The sequence below is a fragment of the Pinus tabuliformis genome, chromosome 6 (genome assembly GCF_031772625.1).
Source record: "Pinus tabuliformis cultivar Carrire ecotype Pingquan chromosome 6, CPIR1, whole genome shotgun sequence".
NCBI classification, from domain to species: domain Eukaryota; kingdom Viridiplantae; phylum Streptophyta; class Pinopsida; order Pinales; family Pinaceae; genus Pinus; species Pinus tabuliformis.
The window spans coordinates 85,276,672-85,294,386 of record NC_142292.1 but is presented as its reverse complement, the minus strand read 5'-3'; the positions used below and the strand labels follow the sequence as shown (position 1 = coordinate 85,294,386).

Here is a 17,715-nt window from a genome sequence, read left to right as displayed (position 1 = left end):
GAATGATTTGGTTACAAAGGTTTCTGGATGAATTGGGAAAGAAGCAAGAGTTGGGCAGGTTATACAGTGATAGCCAGAGTGCCATACATCTTGCAAAGAACTCTACATTTCATTCCAAGACTAAACATATACAGCTCAAGTACCATTTCATACGGTCAACATTGGAAGATGGACAATTGAAGCTGGAAAAGATACACACTAGCCAGAATCCTGCAGATATGTTAACAAAAGTTGTAACCAGGGAGAAACTAAGAATTTGCTCAGTTTCAATTGGTCTTCAAGTATGATGAAGAAGATGAGAAACAACTAGGTCCAAAGTGGAGTCATTGTCTAGCAAATGAAGCAGCGGTGGAGTTGTTATAATCAATATCCAAGTGGGAGCTTGTTGGGTGTGGAGCCTGATTATCTTCTGTATTCAAAGATTTTAGCCAGATGTATACCCCAGGAAGACTGTACACCCCACCACGCAGGGGGGTGTGGGGGGGATAATCCCCCGTGGCTGGGGGGTCCGGGGGCCAGCGATCCCTCGGCGGGGGTTCGAGGGCAGCGCTCACAAAGCTAAAAATAGATGTATAATTACGTTGTAAGAGTCTAATAATTTCTAGTCAATCTGGGTCGTTCATTAGGCAGATGATCTGATGGTAGAAGTTATGTTTAATTTAGGGTTTTTTGCCTTAGAAGGCAACCCCTCACTATATATGAGGGAATTGTATTGCATCTATGCATATCTGTATTCTGAGTGAGGAAGAGAGAGGAGATTGAGAGCGAAGAGGGTGTTACAACGGATCTGCTGTAGGTTGTATCTCTTCAGTTTGTTGGATAATATAATAAAAGAAGGACTTGTTGTTTCTCCATGGATGTAGCCCAAACTGTGTGAATCACGTATATCTGTGTCTCCCTTGTTTTATGCATTTTATGTGTTTATATTTTTGCAATATTTTATGTGTTCCATTTCTCTATAATATATAATTTTCTAACATTATATCTACTCAGCAGGTTTCATCATCATCTAGTTGGAATAAGGAATTACTGGGGGGGGGTGAATCAATATTAGTGAGGTTCTTAATTTTTCTTTTTTTTTATGAATATGTGTTTAGTTCTTTCCTCTATTATCTGCTACTTATGAGATCATTCATACATAATACAAATGAGCAGCAAGATGAGACATTCATATGTACATACAATCCATCGAAGAATACACATATTGACACTGGTATTTTTATGTGGAAACTCAAAGGGAAAAAACCACCAATTTGTTTGTTTTTATAATGTAAATTAAGCACCTACTTAATTACATCAGTTTATTTATGAGCACCCACTCACAGGCGGCACCAAACCCCTTAGGATAAAAAGCACCTACTTTTCAAGAGGCATTGACCTCTTATGAATTCAAGCCACCACCTGCACTAGCCACTATTCTACCTTTCATACAATTTTCAAATTGAAAACAAAGGCAAATACATATACATATAAATACCAATCTGGTTCACTATAGAAACATGCTTCTTCTCTTGGTCCTTTTCTTTTCCACAGGCTCTCTTGGCCTCACTCAACAACACCTTATCCTCTAGTCACTAATGTATATACTCTTCTCTTGGACTCTGTTCCATAGTCTCTCTAAAACACTCTACTACAATCCAAAAAGTTTCTCCAGTTGCACAACTCTCATACACTTAGCTCTACTCTCTTCAACACATCCAACACTACTATCTTCCCCACACAACTCTATAACAATCACTGGTTTTGTTCCTCTGTTGCACTTTACTCAATGTTGTCTCTACTACTAGATTCCACACTACTCGAGCGTACCTCTGTATGACACCTCCATACTACTGTTGCATCTATTGCTTGAGTTCTTTCTTTGTATTAAACATTAGGATGGGCTCTTGAGCACTTCACCAATTCTCTGTGTGATCCTCGATGCTTAGAATGTAATCTCAATCCACCTGCGCACTGTGGCAAGGCTCCCCATGCTTACTAAATTGATCACAAATATCATATTTTACTCCAGCATGGCTATGTTCTTCCTTTAATTCGTTGAAGCGTGCAAATAAGAGCAATGATTCCTTACTTCTACTTAAGACAGACTCCTTTATCTACCCTTGCATGTAATGGTCCTTGCTTCCTTGACACAACGATATTTGACATTGGCCATTACTCCATCAACCGACTCCTTTGGCTTGCATTTACTCTCTAGTTTCCTACCCGTTCATCCTTTCACTTTGTATTGCAATATCATACCCATAAGTTAGCTTAACTCATATGAAAATAATGTTATGAAATCACACAATTCTGATGCCTTTAGCCCCTTAGCACTTAGGTCTTATCACTTGTTCTTTCACCATGGGATCGAGAGCTATGATCGATGACTTCACATACCACTATAGTGTTATATGAGAGTCTCGACATATCATAACTTTTATTGAACATACCTTTCAAAATTGCAAAGTCATGATTGCGTTTAAATCCATTTACTTATCCCTTTATCATATTTCCTTCATAGGACTGGGTGCCATGATCAGGGGCATAACACTTAGGTTCTAAGGCCTTCAGGCTCCTTCCAGGGTCCTTTCTCCCTGTATATTTTTCTATTGCGCCCTTGGTTCCTTTAGATTCTCATACAGGTGCAAATACATCAGAAACTCTTCATTTCTTAATTTTTCTCAAATTTCATTTATGGAGCAGTTCCAAAATTCAGATCTCCGAAATACTTCCCATTGGCATCACATATCACCTTGGTGCTAACCCCACTCTGCACCCTTGGTCCTTTGGGTCTCACATGGCCAAGCACCAATCCACATCAGAGCTTCTTTTTTTGAATTAGAACTGTTTCATAAAGAATTTGCATAGGAGTGAGGAAACTCGGAGGTGTGAAATTCTTCATAGCACTTAGGTGATAACCCCGCTCTGCGCCATTGGTCCTTTGGGTCTCCCACGATCATGTTCCAGTCTCATCGGATCCCCTTTTAATAGGTCATAACTTTTTCAATAGGATTTAATAAGAGGTTAAGAAATCCCAACCTTCGATGTTCCGTCCTTCGAGATGACATCATGTTGAAGTCATCATCTCCATGTGGCATATCCTTAGTGGTGACACATGTCACCAGGATTTTCCCCATTAGGCAACCCAAATTACTAAATCTAACTAGCACGTGTCCTCCGTACTACTACATCATGCTGACATCATCTTCCATGTGAACTCCCCAAGGCCAATCAGCTGCTTCCATGTGTCCAATTGGAGGAGAGATAAAAGCTCCATCGGTCCTTGATTTTTCAATGATTTCCTTTTTTAATTCCTCTTCCTCGCAACCTTAGCACTTTCAAATAGTTTCCTTATTAAGGCCTTATGAAATTTTGATTTTTGAAATTTAGATTTGTGAAATTTTGAAATTCCTTCTGCTCCTAGTTTTCGATATCAGGTCCCCATGTGCTCCTACTTCCAAAATTTCGATGGCCTCCAGATTCCAACATTCATATATGCCTTCTTCTATGAGGTTTTGATATGACCTACTCTGATATTTCAGGTTCCGAAATCTCTAGTCTCTTGAGGTTCGAAACCCAAGAAAATTGGCTCTGATATTTGACTGCCTTTAGGGTTTCTTTTAAGTAGAATTCCAAGGTCCCAATGGCTCCCTACTTTTGATATTCAACCTTCCAAAATTGAAATCCCGATATTTTACCTACTTCAAAGGACTCCAAGCTCCTTTACTTCAGATATAAATAAATTTTGATTGTGATGGCCACTTATGAACTTCTACATACCATTGGAAATCTCTTTCAGAGAACTTTCCAATGGAGTAGGTCCAATGTAGGATTTGAGCCCATATGTTACCTGAAATATGACTGCATAGATCTCTACCTCAATTTTATTCTGGTTGACATCAATGCCAACATACCAAATTACATAATCTGACAATGTCAATTGACCAACAATGTCCCCCTTTGGCATTGATGGAAAAAACATAAGGCCCCCCTGAAACAAGGAATGGTATTCTTTATTGTTTTTATTCTTAGTTTCTCCAGTAATATTCTCCCCCTTTTGCATTAATGGCAAAGGATGCCCCTGAATACTCCCCCTAAAACATTGTAGCCTACTCTTCCATTGATCCCACATGTTGAGTAGCTTCCAACGTGCACCAAAATTGAGTCATTTAGGAGGAGGAGTCACAACTCCTATCTTTTTCATGAGATATTCAAAGAGTTCTATTTCCAGTGTCTTAGTAAATATATCTACAAGTTGGTAATTAGTGGCCCCATATTCAAGCCTAACAACATTGGATGCAACCAGTTCCCTTAAAAAATGGAACTTGATAGCGATGTGCTTCTTCTTGGAATACATGACATGATTCTTAGAGATACTTATTGCACTTTTATTATCACACATGATTGGAATAGGATCCGCCAAGGTCTACTTCATCCATAAAATTTGTGAGAAACAAGTAGCAATTGCAATATAATATGCTTCAACAGTTGATAAATAAATGGAGGTTTGTTTCTTAGTGATCCATGACACTAAGAAATTTCCCAAAAAGAATGTTGCACTTGAGGTGCTCTTCCCGGTATCAGTACTGCCTTCCCAATCAACATCAGTGTAGGCCTTCAAATTAAAATCTCTACTTTTAGCATACCACAATCCATAATCCATTGTCCCTTGAAGATATTTGAAGATCCTTTTGACAACAATGACATGAATTTCATGAGGAAAATATTGAAATCTGGCCACAAGATCCATCGCTTGCATGATGTCTATTCGTGAAGCTATGAGATACAACAAGCTTCCTATCATGGATCTATATTCAATCTGATTTACCAGTGGTGTCTCATATTCTTTGCACAATTTGCAGCCTGTAACCATAGGTGTGCTAACTAGATTGCAATCTTCCAACCCAAACTTCTTCAAAGTTTCTCGTAGGTACTTGGATTGGGATATAAACATTCCATTTTGAGACTAAGAAATTTGCAATCCAAGCAGAAAGACAACTCTTTGATTATGGACATCTCGAACTCTTTGTGCATGAAATTCGCGAATTTATGTCCCAATTGTTCTATGTTGCTGCCAAAGATTATGTTGTCTACATATACTACTAAAATTAGTAGATGATTTCCTTCAGAATTTATGTATAAATTTTTGTCTACAGTAATTTTTTAAAGACTTGTTGAATGTAATGATCCAATCTTACATACTACAGCCTTGAAGCCTGTTTGAGTCCATATAAGTCCTTTCTTAGTTTGTACACAAACTATTTATCTCTAGTGAGTGTGAATCCTTCTAGATGCTCAGTATAAACGTCTTCTTTCAGATATCCATTGAGAAAGGTAGACTTCACATCCATTTGATATACCTTGATATTTTTATGACTGGAAAAAGGAAAGAAAAATTCTGTCAGCTTCTAGTCTCGCTACTGGTGTAAAGGTTTCCTTGAAATCAAACCCCTCTATTTGAGCCTACCCTTTTCATATCGAACGAGTGTTGTTCCTAATTACTTGACCCTGCTCATTTAACTTATTTTTAAAAAACCATTTTATTTCAATGACATTTTTCTCTGTGGGTATTGGAACAAGATTCCAAGTTTCATTCTTCTCAATTTGATCAAGTTCTTCATTCATAGCTCTCACCCAGAACTTGTCCTCACTTTCTTGGCTGAAATTTTTAGGCTCAATCTAAGATAGCAGAGCAAGAGTTGAACAATTTGAACTATCAACAAGTTTTCTCCTAGTCTAAACACCAAGTATATGATCTCCAAGAATTTGACTCTTAGGATGTTGTTTTTGTACATACCTGGAGGATGTTTTGGACCTTGGATTTGTGCTTGTTTCCACATCTTCATTATTTGGATATCTTTCATCTTGATCTGAGAGCCTGATGTCTAGAATTTCTTCTCCATATAAGTTCATGTTTCCTTTGGAGGAATCGCATTGTGAAGCTACTTAATCTACTACCACATCAGTGCAATCCTCAACCCTCTTTGTCTGTTTGTTGTAACACTTGTAACATTTACTTTGAGCAAAGTACCCGAGTAATATATCGTCATCAACACGTGAATCAAAATTTACTGGATTTTTATCAATCCTTTCGATAAATGATTTTCTACCAAACACCTTGAAGTGTTTAACTTATGTAGGTATTCCCTTCCACAACTCATAGGGATTTTTATCACTATTAAGCTTGAGTTGTGTTCTGTTTGATAGGTAGGTGTTGGAAATAATACTGGGGGGGGGGTGAATCAGTATTATCAGATCAGTAAAAACTTTCCAATTTCATACTCAGAAACATATACGCTACTTCAATTAAGTGAACCTGCATGTACACGCTACTGTGTCTAATGAAACTCGCGTATATCCAGAGATCTTATAATTCAGTTAGCTTAATCTTCAGTAAATGCATCAGAACATTATTAAGCATATTAACAGTAAACAGGTGCAGAATAACAGAACAGAACATCACACAAGAGCCACACACATGAACACCATGATATAAGGTGGAAACCCAATGTGGGTGAAAACCACCTGCTGCAATTCGTCTCTTTCTTCTTTAATAAGAACTTCTTTTACAATGTACTGGTGCAGTCCTTTACCAGTACGCAGGCTACAACCTGCAGAGGGCTACAACCCTCTCTCGTTTTCCAACTACTTTTGGAAGGGAGCTACAACCCCCTCAGCTCTTGTACTAGCCGATCCATTTACTAGTACGTAGGTGCTGACCCTACAACCTGCTTTCCTTCAGGGACCACGTTTCATCAATTTTCAGACTGGATCCAAGAGTACAAAACAAACATTACCACAATACAATCATCAACTTATACTTGCATCATAATTCATTAAACAACCCAATACTAAATCACTGAAACCCTGTCATCAAGAACACAGAACCCAAACCAGAGTCCAGAACTCTGCAACAACCACCAGAATCAGCAGCAACCTGAAATATCAAATCTTATTATGCATACGCTACTTCACTGTACCAAAACCGCGTGTATACGCGCTTTCACCAAAGGAAACCCGCGTGCAGATCTAGAAATAGTTTCTTATGCCTTTGCTGTCAGATCTGACCCTTGCCAAGCGTCCCGAACAGATAAACAGTAATACCAGATCTTCTCACTTCGTCAGACACACATTGCTTGCTCCTTTGCCTAATGATCTTCTCCTTATATAGCCTTAGGTACTTCACAATACCACGGTCCAAAACCATAGTAACACAATACCATCAACCTCAAAACGAGGGATCGACACGCCCGTCGAGACACCATGGTCCGAAACCATAGGCACAACTTCCAAGGACTAACCGCCACGGACCAAAGGTACTTTTCCACATACACGCTCTTTTACTGAAGCCAACCTGCGTGTACACGCGACTTGATATATAGAGAACCTGCGTATACGCGACTTGGTATATAGTGAACCTGCTTGTATACGCGACTTGGGCTTAACGAACCTGCGTGTATGAACTTTCTTGGCATGCTGTACTAAGATCTGTCCTCTGATTAAGTTGCCATCACCTGTACCAACCTCTGAGCACCTGTACCAACCTCTGAGCACCTGTACCAACCTCTGAGTGAGTTGCCATCAAGGACAACACTTGAATCATAATGCCAACAATCTCCCCCTTTGGACTTGATGGCAACCACCACACCAAGTCACTCTCCCCCTTTGACATCAAGGGCAAAGGGCGGACCAAGATATTTTCTTCTTTGGTATACCTTCTGCTGTCCATACTGCTGTCCATACTCTCCCTGAGTACATGCTGAAGTTTCTGATTTGGCTCCCCCTTTGTTTATGCCAAAGTGTACCAATCTATCCACGCTCCCCCTGAGCAGATGCAGGTTCTAAGACCAGCCATTCAGATCTGTACCATAAGCATCAGCCTGCAATACTATTCCTTTGATCAAACAACAAGATGTATCATTTAGTTTCATCAGCCACTTCTAACCATAATGCCAACAATGAATTATTTGAAGTATATGCTCCCCCTGAGTGTGAGCCAACCATGACTGAACCATTTCCTGAGTCTGTTCTGCTCCCCCTGAGCCTGAGCCAACCATGACTGAACCTGGGTCTGTTCTGCTGCCCTTTCTTCATATACGCGACTTTGCAGCCTGTAACTCATGTATATACGCGACTTGTCTTCGTTATATCAGCGTATGCAAGATGGAATACTGAATTTCATCACTTTCAGATTCCCCTGTGTCTGTTATGTCCGCTGTCTGAATTATGCCGCACCTTTCTGTCTCTGTCTTCTTCAATTCCTGCAACTGTGATGATATATGGTCCTCTTGTCTTGAATTTTGAAATCTGCTCCTGCATTCCCTTGCTTTATGCCCATAGTTGTTGCATGTATAACACCTTACATTTTTCATGTTCCTTCTATCACAATCAATTGCTTTGTGTCCATATGCATTGCAGGCAAAGCAATATCCTTTGAAATACCTGGGATGCGATGATCTTTCTTGAACCATTCTACTTCTACACCTGGCTGCAACATGTCCAAGATTATGACATACATAACATTCAACATTATTCAGTGGAGGAAATAATCGTCTATCACGTGCATAGTTAGGAGTAAAGGATCTTCCTTGAGGAATTTCTTTCCTTGGTTGTTCCTTGTTGAGCATTTCAGATTTCTCATTAGAGTTTCTTGCCTCACCTTGTGAACTAGATTCACCTTCAACATATTCATGAAAACCAAGACCAGTCTTGATAGCAGGAGACCTTTGACTATTAAGAATATCATCCAAGACTTTAGTACTATCTTGAAATCGTAAAAGCTTATCCTTTTCTTCTATTTTACCTTTCAAGATATTTACCTCAACTTGATGTTGTTCTTCCTTTTTCAGATATTGATTCCTTAGGTCTTCTTCAGCTTTTCTTCCTTCTTCCACTTGTCACTTTAGTTTGGTCACTTCATGTTCTTGATCTTCAAGATCTTCTCTGTTCTGTTCTCTTGATTTTTTAAGATCTTCTTTTAGAGAGAGGATCTTTGATTCAAGTCTCTGAATAGTTGTACTCTGATCCTTTACTATATCCTGAAATTTCTCCCTTACCCTGATTTCTGTCTCCAATTGTTCTTTTAATTTGGCAACTTCTTCAGTTTCTGCATTCTTCTCTTCATGTGCCATGAGACTTTTAATATCTTCGCTATTATTGGATGAAGCATTCTTCTTCTTATGTGCCATGAGACTTCTAATATCTTCACTATCATTGAATGAACTTTTAATATGGGTATAATAGCTTCTACCATTGTTGGGCAATTTATTGGACTTAAATTGCTCATAAATTATCGACCAGGGAAACTCGTAAGCTTGTGATGATGCCAGCACTATATGTGCAGGAGTAGGCGACTAATTCTATGTCTAATTAAATTACCTACGATTCAATATAATATGCAAGGGAAGAGGCTCCTAACTAAGGAGGTCCTGGTTGTCCTTCCCTACAGTATCATAGAGAAACCATATAAAACTAAAAACTTGAAATAAAGACAAGAGAATGAACTTTAATTGTTGCTCAGATTCAAGTAGAGAGAGAGACTAACTTAGTCTCTTGATTGTCCTCTCATGCAATAATCCAAACTAAACTAAGATTCATTCATAAGCAGAAGAAATGAAATAAAAGCGCAAAAGAATGAATTTCAATTACCATATAAATCATTGGAGAGAGAGCCTAACTTAGACTCTTGGTATCTCCTCATATGATACTTGAAACATAAAAGCAAAAGAATGAATTCCAATTATCATGCAAATCAAATAGAGAGAGAGTCTAACTTAAACCCTTGGTTGTTCTCTCATATGCTGATAAGATTTTAATTCAAAACTCATTCACCAATCAAATCCTTAAACATCTAAACAATGAAATGAAATAAAATCTAATATGAAATAACATGTTTCTCTCATCCTTTTAGAGTGAGCTCAATTCTCCTAAGAACAAGACAAATTATTCCATATACTACATTAAGCAAACCTATATCTAAAAACTACATAATGGAAAGAAAACTACATAATGGAAATCGATGAAAAATGAAGCTTTATTCTATTCCATCATCAATTGGATACAATGCTCTAAGAGTCCTCCCCTTGGAATGGAGGAGTTACTCCTATTTATACAATGAGAGGAGATAACAAACTCATAATGATGATCCATTAATCTCTCTTTTAGTTCCATACATTTCTCAACCATCTAGACACATAATCCTATCCTCCATGATTTCCTCCATGAGGTCCATGATCTTCTCCATGATCTTTTCCATGAGGTGTATCTTATCAAATTCGAATTTGATCTTTCAAGGCCACAAAAAGGTGTCTTGGAAGCTTCCTTGCAACCTACACATGTCAACAAACTCATGCTAATTGTTAGGTATAAGTTTAAGCATATTATTTTCTAAGTTTTAGCCATAAATTCACTTAGAAATGTTAAGAATTAATAAACTTTGGAAAAGTATTGTTATGACCCAATAATGAGGTAAACATAATGATATGGAGGTGGAATGGAGGTGACATGAAGGTAAAATGTGAAGATATAAGTGAATAATGGAGTGAAAATAGGGACGATTTTGAGGCCCAACATCTCCCCCAAACTCAAGATATTGCATGTCCTCATGCAATCAATGGTATCACATGTCCACATGCAATCTATTACATTACGTTTTGGTACTTGAGCTTTGGCTCGAACTCTGCATGATATCATTTACTTAACTTTTGCAAAGCATTTTTGATGAATTACAACTTGGTTGGTTCTTGTGTTTCAACCATATTTTGTTTGTTGCATTCAATGTATGACCTTTGCATAATGATAATGTGCTTTTTATTGCAGAGTATTTTTGTTGGAATGCATCATGGTTGGTTCTTGTGTAACAACCATGCTTGTGTTGGCATTTTGTTGGAATGCATCATGGTTGGTTCTTGTGTAACAACCATGATTCTGTTAGCATCCAATTAACTTTTAAATACTTTTGACAAAGCCATTTGTATGCTCATGTAATAGTGAATATAGCTTGAAGGTAAGTGGGGTTAAGAATGTGATATATGAATGTGGATGTTATATGACTGTGATATATGAATGTGGATGTATCCTTCCCCTTAAACGGATGATTTGGGAAATTATGTGAAATGGGGAAAGCAAGGAAAAAGGAAGTGAAGTTTTTCCAAAAATTATTATTCTAACTTTTCAAGGAATTTAATGGTTAAAAGTTAGAAAATATCATACCTTAACTTACCCTTCCAAAATGGATGAGAGCTGTGCACGTGTGGCTGCAAGAACTTTTGTTCATGGTCTTCTTTACTTGGTTGGAAAAATCATGCATGAATCATGCATGTGCAGCTGCCACAATTCTGCTCTAAATCTGCTTCTTCAAGCTGTGGGTGAAAGATGAATCTGTATTATTGTATCGGCTGCTGGATCCTCTGCTGGATGAAAAATCTGAGGAGCCTGCTGAACATGGCTGAAAGTTGTATCTGCCACTGGATGATGAATCTGATGAGTCTTGCTGAATATGGTTGAAAATATATAAGGCTTGGAAGGTATACAAAATATAGAAGTTACATTCTCCTCCCAGCCTTATTTATTCACTTGTCCTCAAGTGAAATACAATGTATACAATGAATGGAAATACAATGAATGGAAATTGGCTTCATCTGCTACAAAATATGGGTCTTCAAGTCTTCAACGCTCGATGGCACAAATCTTACTATGTGATTAAATGTGTCGATGTCGAACATAGCAAGAAGTTGTTGACTTAGTGGCCGTTAATGAATGCCCCTAGCCAACACAAGAGCTCCCACCATTGATTCCAATGGGAGTCAGGATGCCTAACACATCTTGGTAGGTACGAATAAATTTGTCGTGGTCGAGTCACCTACAAGATCCAACGAACAAGGGATATTAATGTACTCCCATTGTTCATTGGAAAGAGTACTTGCCATTAAGGCATGCAAGCCTCTAGGTGTTTTTTCAATGATACATAGACTCTAGGACTTTGATTCAAGCAGAGTTTTATTGGTGGAAATGAAGGGGAATGGTAATGAGAAGAAAAATGGATGGATGTAAGGAAATGAATAATGTATGAATTAAGAACTCTTGCTGTGAAAAATGGATATGGAAGTGTCACGCCTTATGGATGTATGATTGGTGGAATTCAAACTTTTTCAGGGAGGTGGATGGTAGTGGTTGTGGAGATGGATTTGTCTTCAGAATTTGTCATGAATTTAGTCTTTGGAAGACTAATTGTCGTCACAATGTAATCTCCTGAATGATCACTTTGTTATCTTATAACCTGTAAAAAAACTTGGCAGAAGAAACATAAGTTTGTTCAAGAAGAATTGATCATTTCCTTCATGATTCTTACGCAAAAATTTCATACCAAATAAATCAGATTTAGGAAAAATCAAAGTGTTGCAAGTGACTCAATTCATGATTTAAGTTTCAATCCATTTTAAAACTAACCATGAAAAATAATACTCCCTGTTTGTGTTCGATAACTCATGTGCTTGGCAATTCTGTCCTGCATATTAGTGCGTCATAAAGCATAGAACAGAAAGATGTGAATGGCAACTTAAAGCTATCGAAACAAGAATCCACCATTGGTTGATAAACCGATTTTTGTAATTTGTTTCCAAGTATTCCATTTTTTATTTCAAAGCTGTGTAAATTTTGTGAATTTTTTTATGTTGATTTTACTGTTTTTTTAAACAATAAATTAAAAAAAATATTTTTTTTTAATTTATTATTCAAGTTGAATTTTCTTTTAAAATTGTAAAATCAACAAAATTTATTTAGGAAAACCTTAAAATGAAGTTAGTATTTTTTTATATTTTATATTTTATTTTTAAAGAAAATCCAATTTTTTATCTAAAAATAAATATAAAATAAAAATGTTTTTTTTTTTTTTTTAACCATATTAATATAATTAGAACATATTAATATATTAATATAATTAATATACTAATACAATCATAATTTATATTAATACAGGTCAATCATTATTTATCAATCAAATCAAATCAATTATTATTAAATATATACACATACAAATCAAAACAAATCAAAATTATTACTATAAATATACAAATATAAATCAAAATAAATCCAATCTTAAATGAAAATGATAACTACTAATATTGCAATATAAATCTAAACATTAAATGAAAATATATATATATATAAAACAAATAAAAATAAACATATTACAATTAAACTACACGTAATATATTACAATTAAATATTACATTAAAAAGTAATAAATATAAATGTAATATACGTAATATATTACAAAATATTACAATTAAAACGTAATAAATATAAATGTAATATATTACAGTTAAATCAATAAAAGAAATTCAACCAAAACGAATTCAACCAAAAGGAAGCTCATTTAAGAAACTCATTTTTTTTCACCAGGCCGTGTATTTCAATAATATTTGCCAGACGGTTGCAAGCAAGCTCTTATTGATCTCCGCTCCTTCCATTCTTGTTTGGCGATCATTATCTGTGGTATCAGCACCACGCTCACTTCCAGCAAGATCTATGAATGAGAGTTTCCCAACCAAACGAGCAGGCTTTGATTCACTGCCATCAACTGATCTTTTGATGACAAGTTGAAGAATTGCATGAGAACGTGATGACTCCTCATTTGCTCCTGTTGTGCCAGTGCTCCTAGAAGCATTTCCTTTTTCAATGAAATCTTTGATAGTCTCCACATCATATACTCTGAACTCTTGCAGGCCCACAATACAGACTTGCTGTTTGCCATCTTCTCTCATGCAAAGCTTCCTCCTTTCACTCAGTAGATCATAAAGCTTGCCACCATAAATTTCAAAGAAACTGAAGCACAATTGATATCCTCGATTTTTGTAAACTTGGTCCATTAATCTCAGAATGTCGTGGGAGGCCTTCAGTGGCAAGGGCTGCATGGTAAAAGTCTTTCCGCTGCCTGTTTGCCCATATACAAAGCATGTTGCTTTAGTCCGTTGAAATATTGCTGGAACAATGGGTTCAACAGTCACTCTGTACACCTCATCGTTAGACACTTGGTCATCTAACACTGCATCAAAAACAAATTCATATTTCTCAACATATGCAGTCAAGTCCACCTTTCTCGGCATATACCAATGCGTTCTTGGTTTGGCAGCCCATACATATAACAACCAGCGCTCAACAAACTAATTTATTGCATCAACACCCATATGACACACTCCATGATTTACGCGTTCTCTATTTTGAACAATCCACATACTCACATGCATTTGACAGAGATTTAGTGCGCAGCAAAGTGAAGTTTTAAATGTAACAACGGTTGTAACAAGCAGCGCGCATATATAACAACCCTTAGTGCTTCGGCATCCAACTAACACTTCCACCTTTGATGCATTGACTCCACATTTAACTCAACCTCCACTATCGTGTTATGCATGCAACAGGTGATTTTAAATGCTGGCCGATTACCATTGTTTTCACACCACAATCTATGCATTAATATCTGTTGAATCTTTCCCTACGTGCTGTAGACTGAGAGTTATCCCGGATTTAGAGTTACCTGGCTGTCACTGGCCGCGTGGGATGCAAACAAACATTCAAATCCCTCCTTTCTCGGTCAGTCGAACTGGTGTCAAACAACGAAATCTTATGAGTAATGGCGTACTCATTCCTATCTACAGTCGCCGAGCGAAATGAACTCGAGTTCTTACCTTGTTTACTTGCTAAACTCGGCTTCTTCGACTCAGATTTTTCCTTTAAAATCTCTCTCAACACACTCCTTTCACCTTTTGATTTATTTTGGCTTCAAACATGATTTTTCTGAGCTCTGGCAATGAAGAATTGTGTTTTGAACAGCGCAGGGAAGGTTTCTTATTTGTTCATTGCGGCAACGTCTGTTGATTATGGCTTCCGTCGTGCCCTTCTTTGCAATGATATTTGCTTATTACCATTTCCTTACCTGGCCGTAGCACCGCTGTGTGGTTATTATCATATGGTTGGTGTAATAATGTGCCAAAATGATTCCATACTATTTACGTTCAAAGCTTATGGTTTTAAATTCATAACTTTTGCATTTGAAACGTTATGTCATCATATATATATACCACAGTTTGGTTTAAACATCATCCTTTCTTACCATCGAATGAATACTTACGGCCTCCAATATATCATTACATTGCGCCTTCATAACCATATTATAGGCACGGCCTTCACATGTATCATAACCCGCGGCCTTTTGTCACTATGTTATATGCGTATTTGATTTCTTTTGTTTATGCATATTTGGAAACCTTCGGCCCTTTGCAACTATATGATATTCCTTTGATATGCGCATTTGGCCCTTTATAACTATGTTATATCCCTTTTTATATACGCATTTGATTTATATATTTTCCTTTTTGATATGCGCATTTTATATTCCCTTTTGTAACATATATGTTAGCGCATTTATAAACTTATGATATATATCATTAACATATACCATAAACTTAATGATTTTTGAATTCCATATAGCGCATAATCTTTATAACATAATTTTATAATTTTAAAATGACCATTGGGGTCATTTTTAAAATTATGACCATTGCTAATGCTTTGAGTTTATGTGCAGGTGAAAAGAGTGGTCCCAGTTTGATCCTTTTGATTGAATAAAAGGTGTTGTATACAGTAGGCCCGCTGGAACGAAGCCGAATGCATTGTAAATTTGAACGTGAATGCTTCGCCAAATTTGTAAATCATTTACAAATCTGTCGAACACTTTCTAAATGAATATTCAAAGCTTTAGTCCCCCAAAAGTGTTTCTTTTTTCTTCCGATTTCACTTCCCAGGTCGCGATTCTTAAAGGAAAGGATCTTGAAAGAACCCAGGCATTAGTTCCATGTTCTCCTTGCTAATGGAGAACCCTGATGAAAAACCAAATTTCAACTAAAAATTAAAAATGTTTTTTTTTTTTCACAAAATTCTTTATTTCATTTTGCAAATTAATTCTTGAGCAAGAGTTTTTTTTATTTGAACCAAATCAATGGACTTTCTGATCTTCCTGATCGCACGAAGTGCAGGAAGAGAGCATACTTATCGATTGATTTGTGTTTATTTATGCAGGGGGGGTGCTTTTGAAAAGACAAAATTTAAAACTAGCTAAACACTAAATCATCAAAAAAAACTCAAATTTAAACTCCTTTGTGAAGATCCTGCTGTCACCAGGTCTCACAAGTTATTTTGTCTAAAGAAAAATAAATACTGAATTAAATTCTAATGCCTAATCCCTTAGCACCATTCCCCGGCAACGGCGCCAAAATGTTGGGCAATTTATTGGACTTAAATTGCTCATAAATTATCGACCAGGGAAACTCGTAAGCTTGTGATGATGCCAGCACTATATGTGCAGGAGTAGGCGACTAATTCTATGTCTAATTAAATTACCTACGATTCAATATAATATGCAAGGGAAGAGGCTCCTAACTAAGGAGGTCCTGGTTGTCCTTCCCTACAGTATCATAGAGAAACCATATAAAACTAAAAACTTGAAATAAAGACAAGAGAATGAACTTTAATTGTTGCTCAGATTCAAGTAGAGAGAGAGACTAACTTAGTCTCTTGATTGTCCTCTCATGCACTAATCCAAACTAAACTAAGATTCATTCATAAGCAGAAGAAATGAAATAAAAGCGCAAAAGAATGAATTTCAATTACCATATAAATCATTGGAGAGAGAGCCTAACTTAGACTCTTGGTATCTCCTCATATGATACTTGAAACATAAAAGCAAAAGAATGAATTCCAATTATCATGCAAATCAAATAGAGAGAGAGTCTAACTTAGACCCTTGGTTGTTCTCTCATATGCTGATAAGATTTTAATTCAAAACTCATTCACCAATCAAATCCTTAAACATCTAAACAATGAAATGAAATAAAATCTAATATGAAATAACATGTTTCTCTCATCCTTTTAGAGTGAGCTCAATTCTCCTAAGAACAAGACAAATTATTCCATATACTACATTAAGCAAACCTATATCTAAAAACTACATAATGGAAAGAAAACTACATAATGGAAATCGATGAAAAATGAAGCTTTATTCTATTCCATCATCAATTGGATACAATGCTCTAAGAGTCCTCCCCTTGAAATGGAGGAGGTACTCCTATTTATACAATGAGAGGAGATAACAAACTCATAATGATGATCCATTAATCTCTCTTTTAGTTCCATACATTTCTCAACCATCTAGACACATAATCCTATCCTCCATGATTTCCTCCATGAGGTCCATGATCTTCTCCATGATCTTTTCCATGAGGTGTATCTTATCAAATTCGAATTTGATCTTTCAAGGCCACAAAAAGGTGTCTTGGAAGCTTCCTTGCAACCTACACATGTCAACAAACTCATGCTAATTGTTAGGTATAAGTTTAAGCATATTATTTTCTAAGTTTTAGCCATAAATTCACTTAGAAATGTTAAGAATTAATAAACTTTGGAAAAGTATTGTTATGACCCAATAATGAGGTAAACATAATGATATGGAGGTGGAATGGAGGTGACATGAAGGTAAAATGTGAAGATATAAGTGAATAATGGAGTGAAAATAGGGACGATTTTGAGGCCCAACAACCATCTTCTTCAGATATCTTTCCTTTGTTATGAGGACATCTAGCAGCATAGTGACCAACTCTACCACATAGAAAACATTTGAAAGGTAGCTTACCTTTGAACCGTCCAGTTCCCTATTCAAGATTCTTGACAAAATTTACC

At 36.6% G+C, this 17,715-nt stretch overlaps 1 protein-coding gene across 1 annotated transcript; it reads right to left on the bottom strand.

Annotated features, from left to right (window-relative positions):
• Positions 1-13,376: 13,376 nt before the first annotated feature.
• Positions 13,377-14,087, bottom strand: LOC149257384 (kinesin-like protein KIN-13B). Its single transcript, XM_089370959.1, has one exon. The coding sequence runs from the start codon at positions 14,085-14,087 to the stop codon at positions 13,377-13,379; it is 711 nt and encodes a 236-aa protein (XP_089227085.1).
• Positions 14,088-17,715: the final 3,628 nt, after the last annotated feature.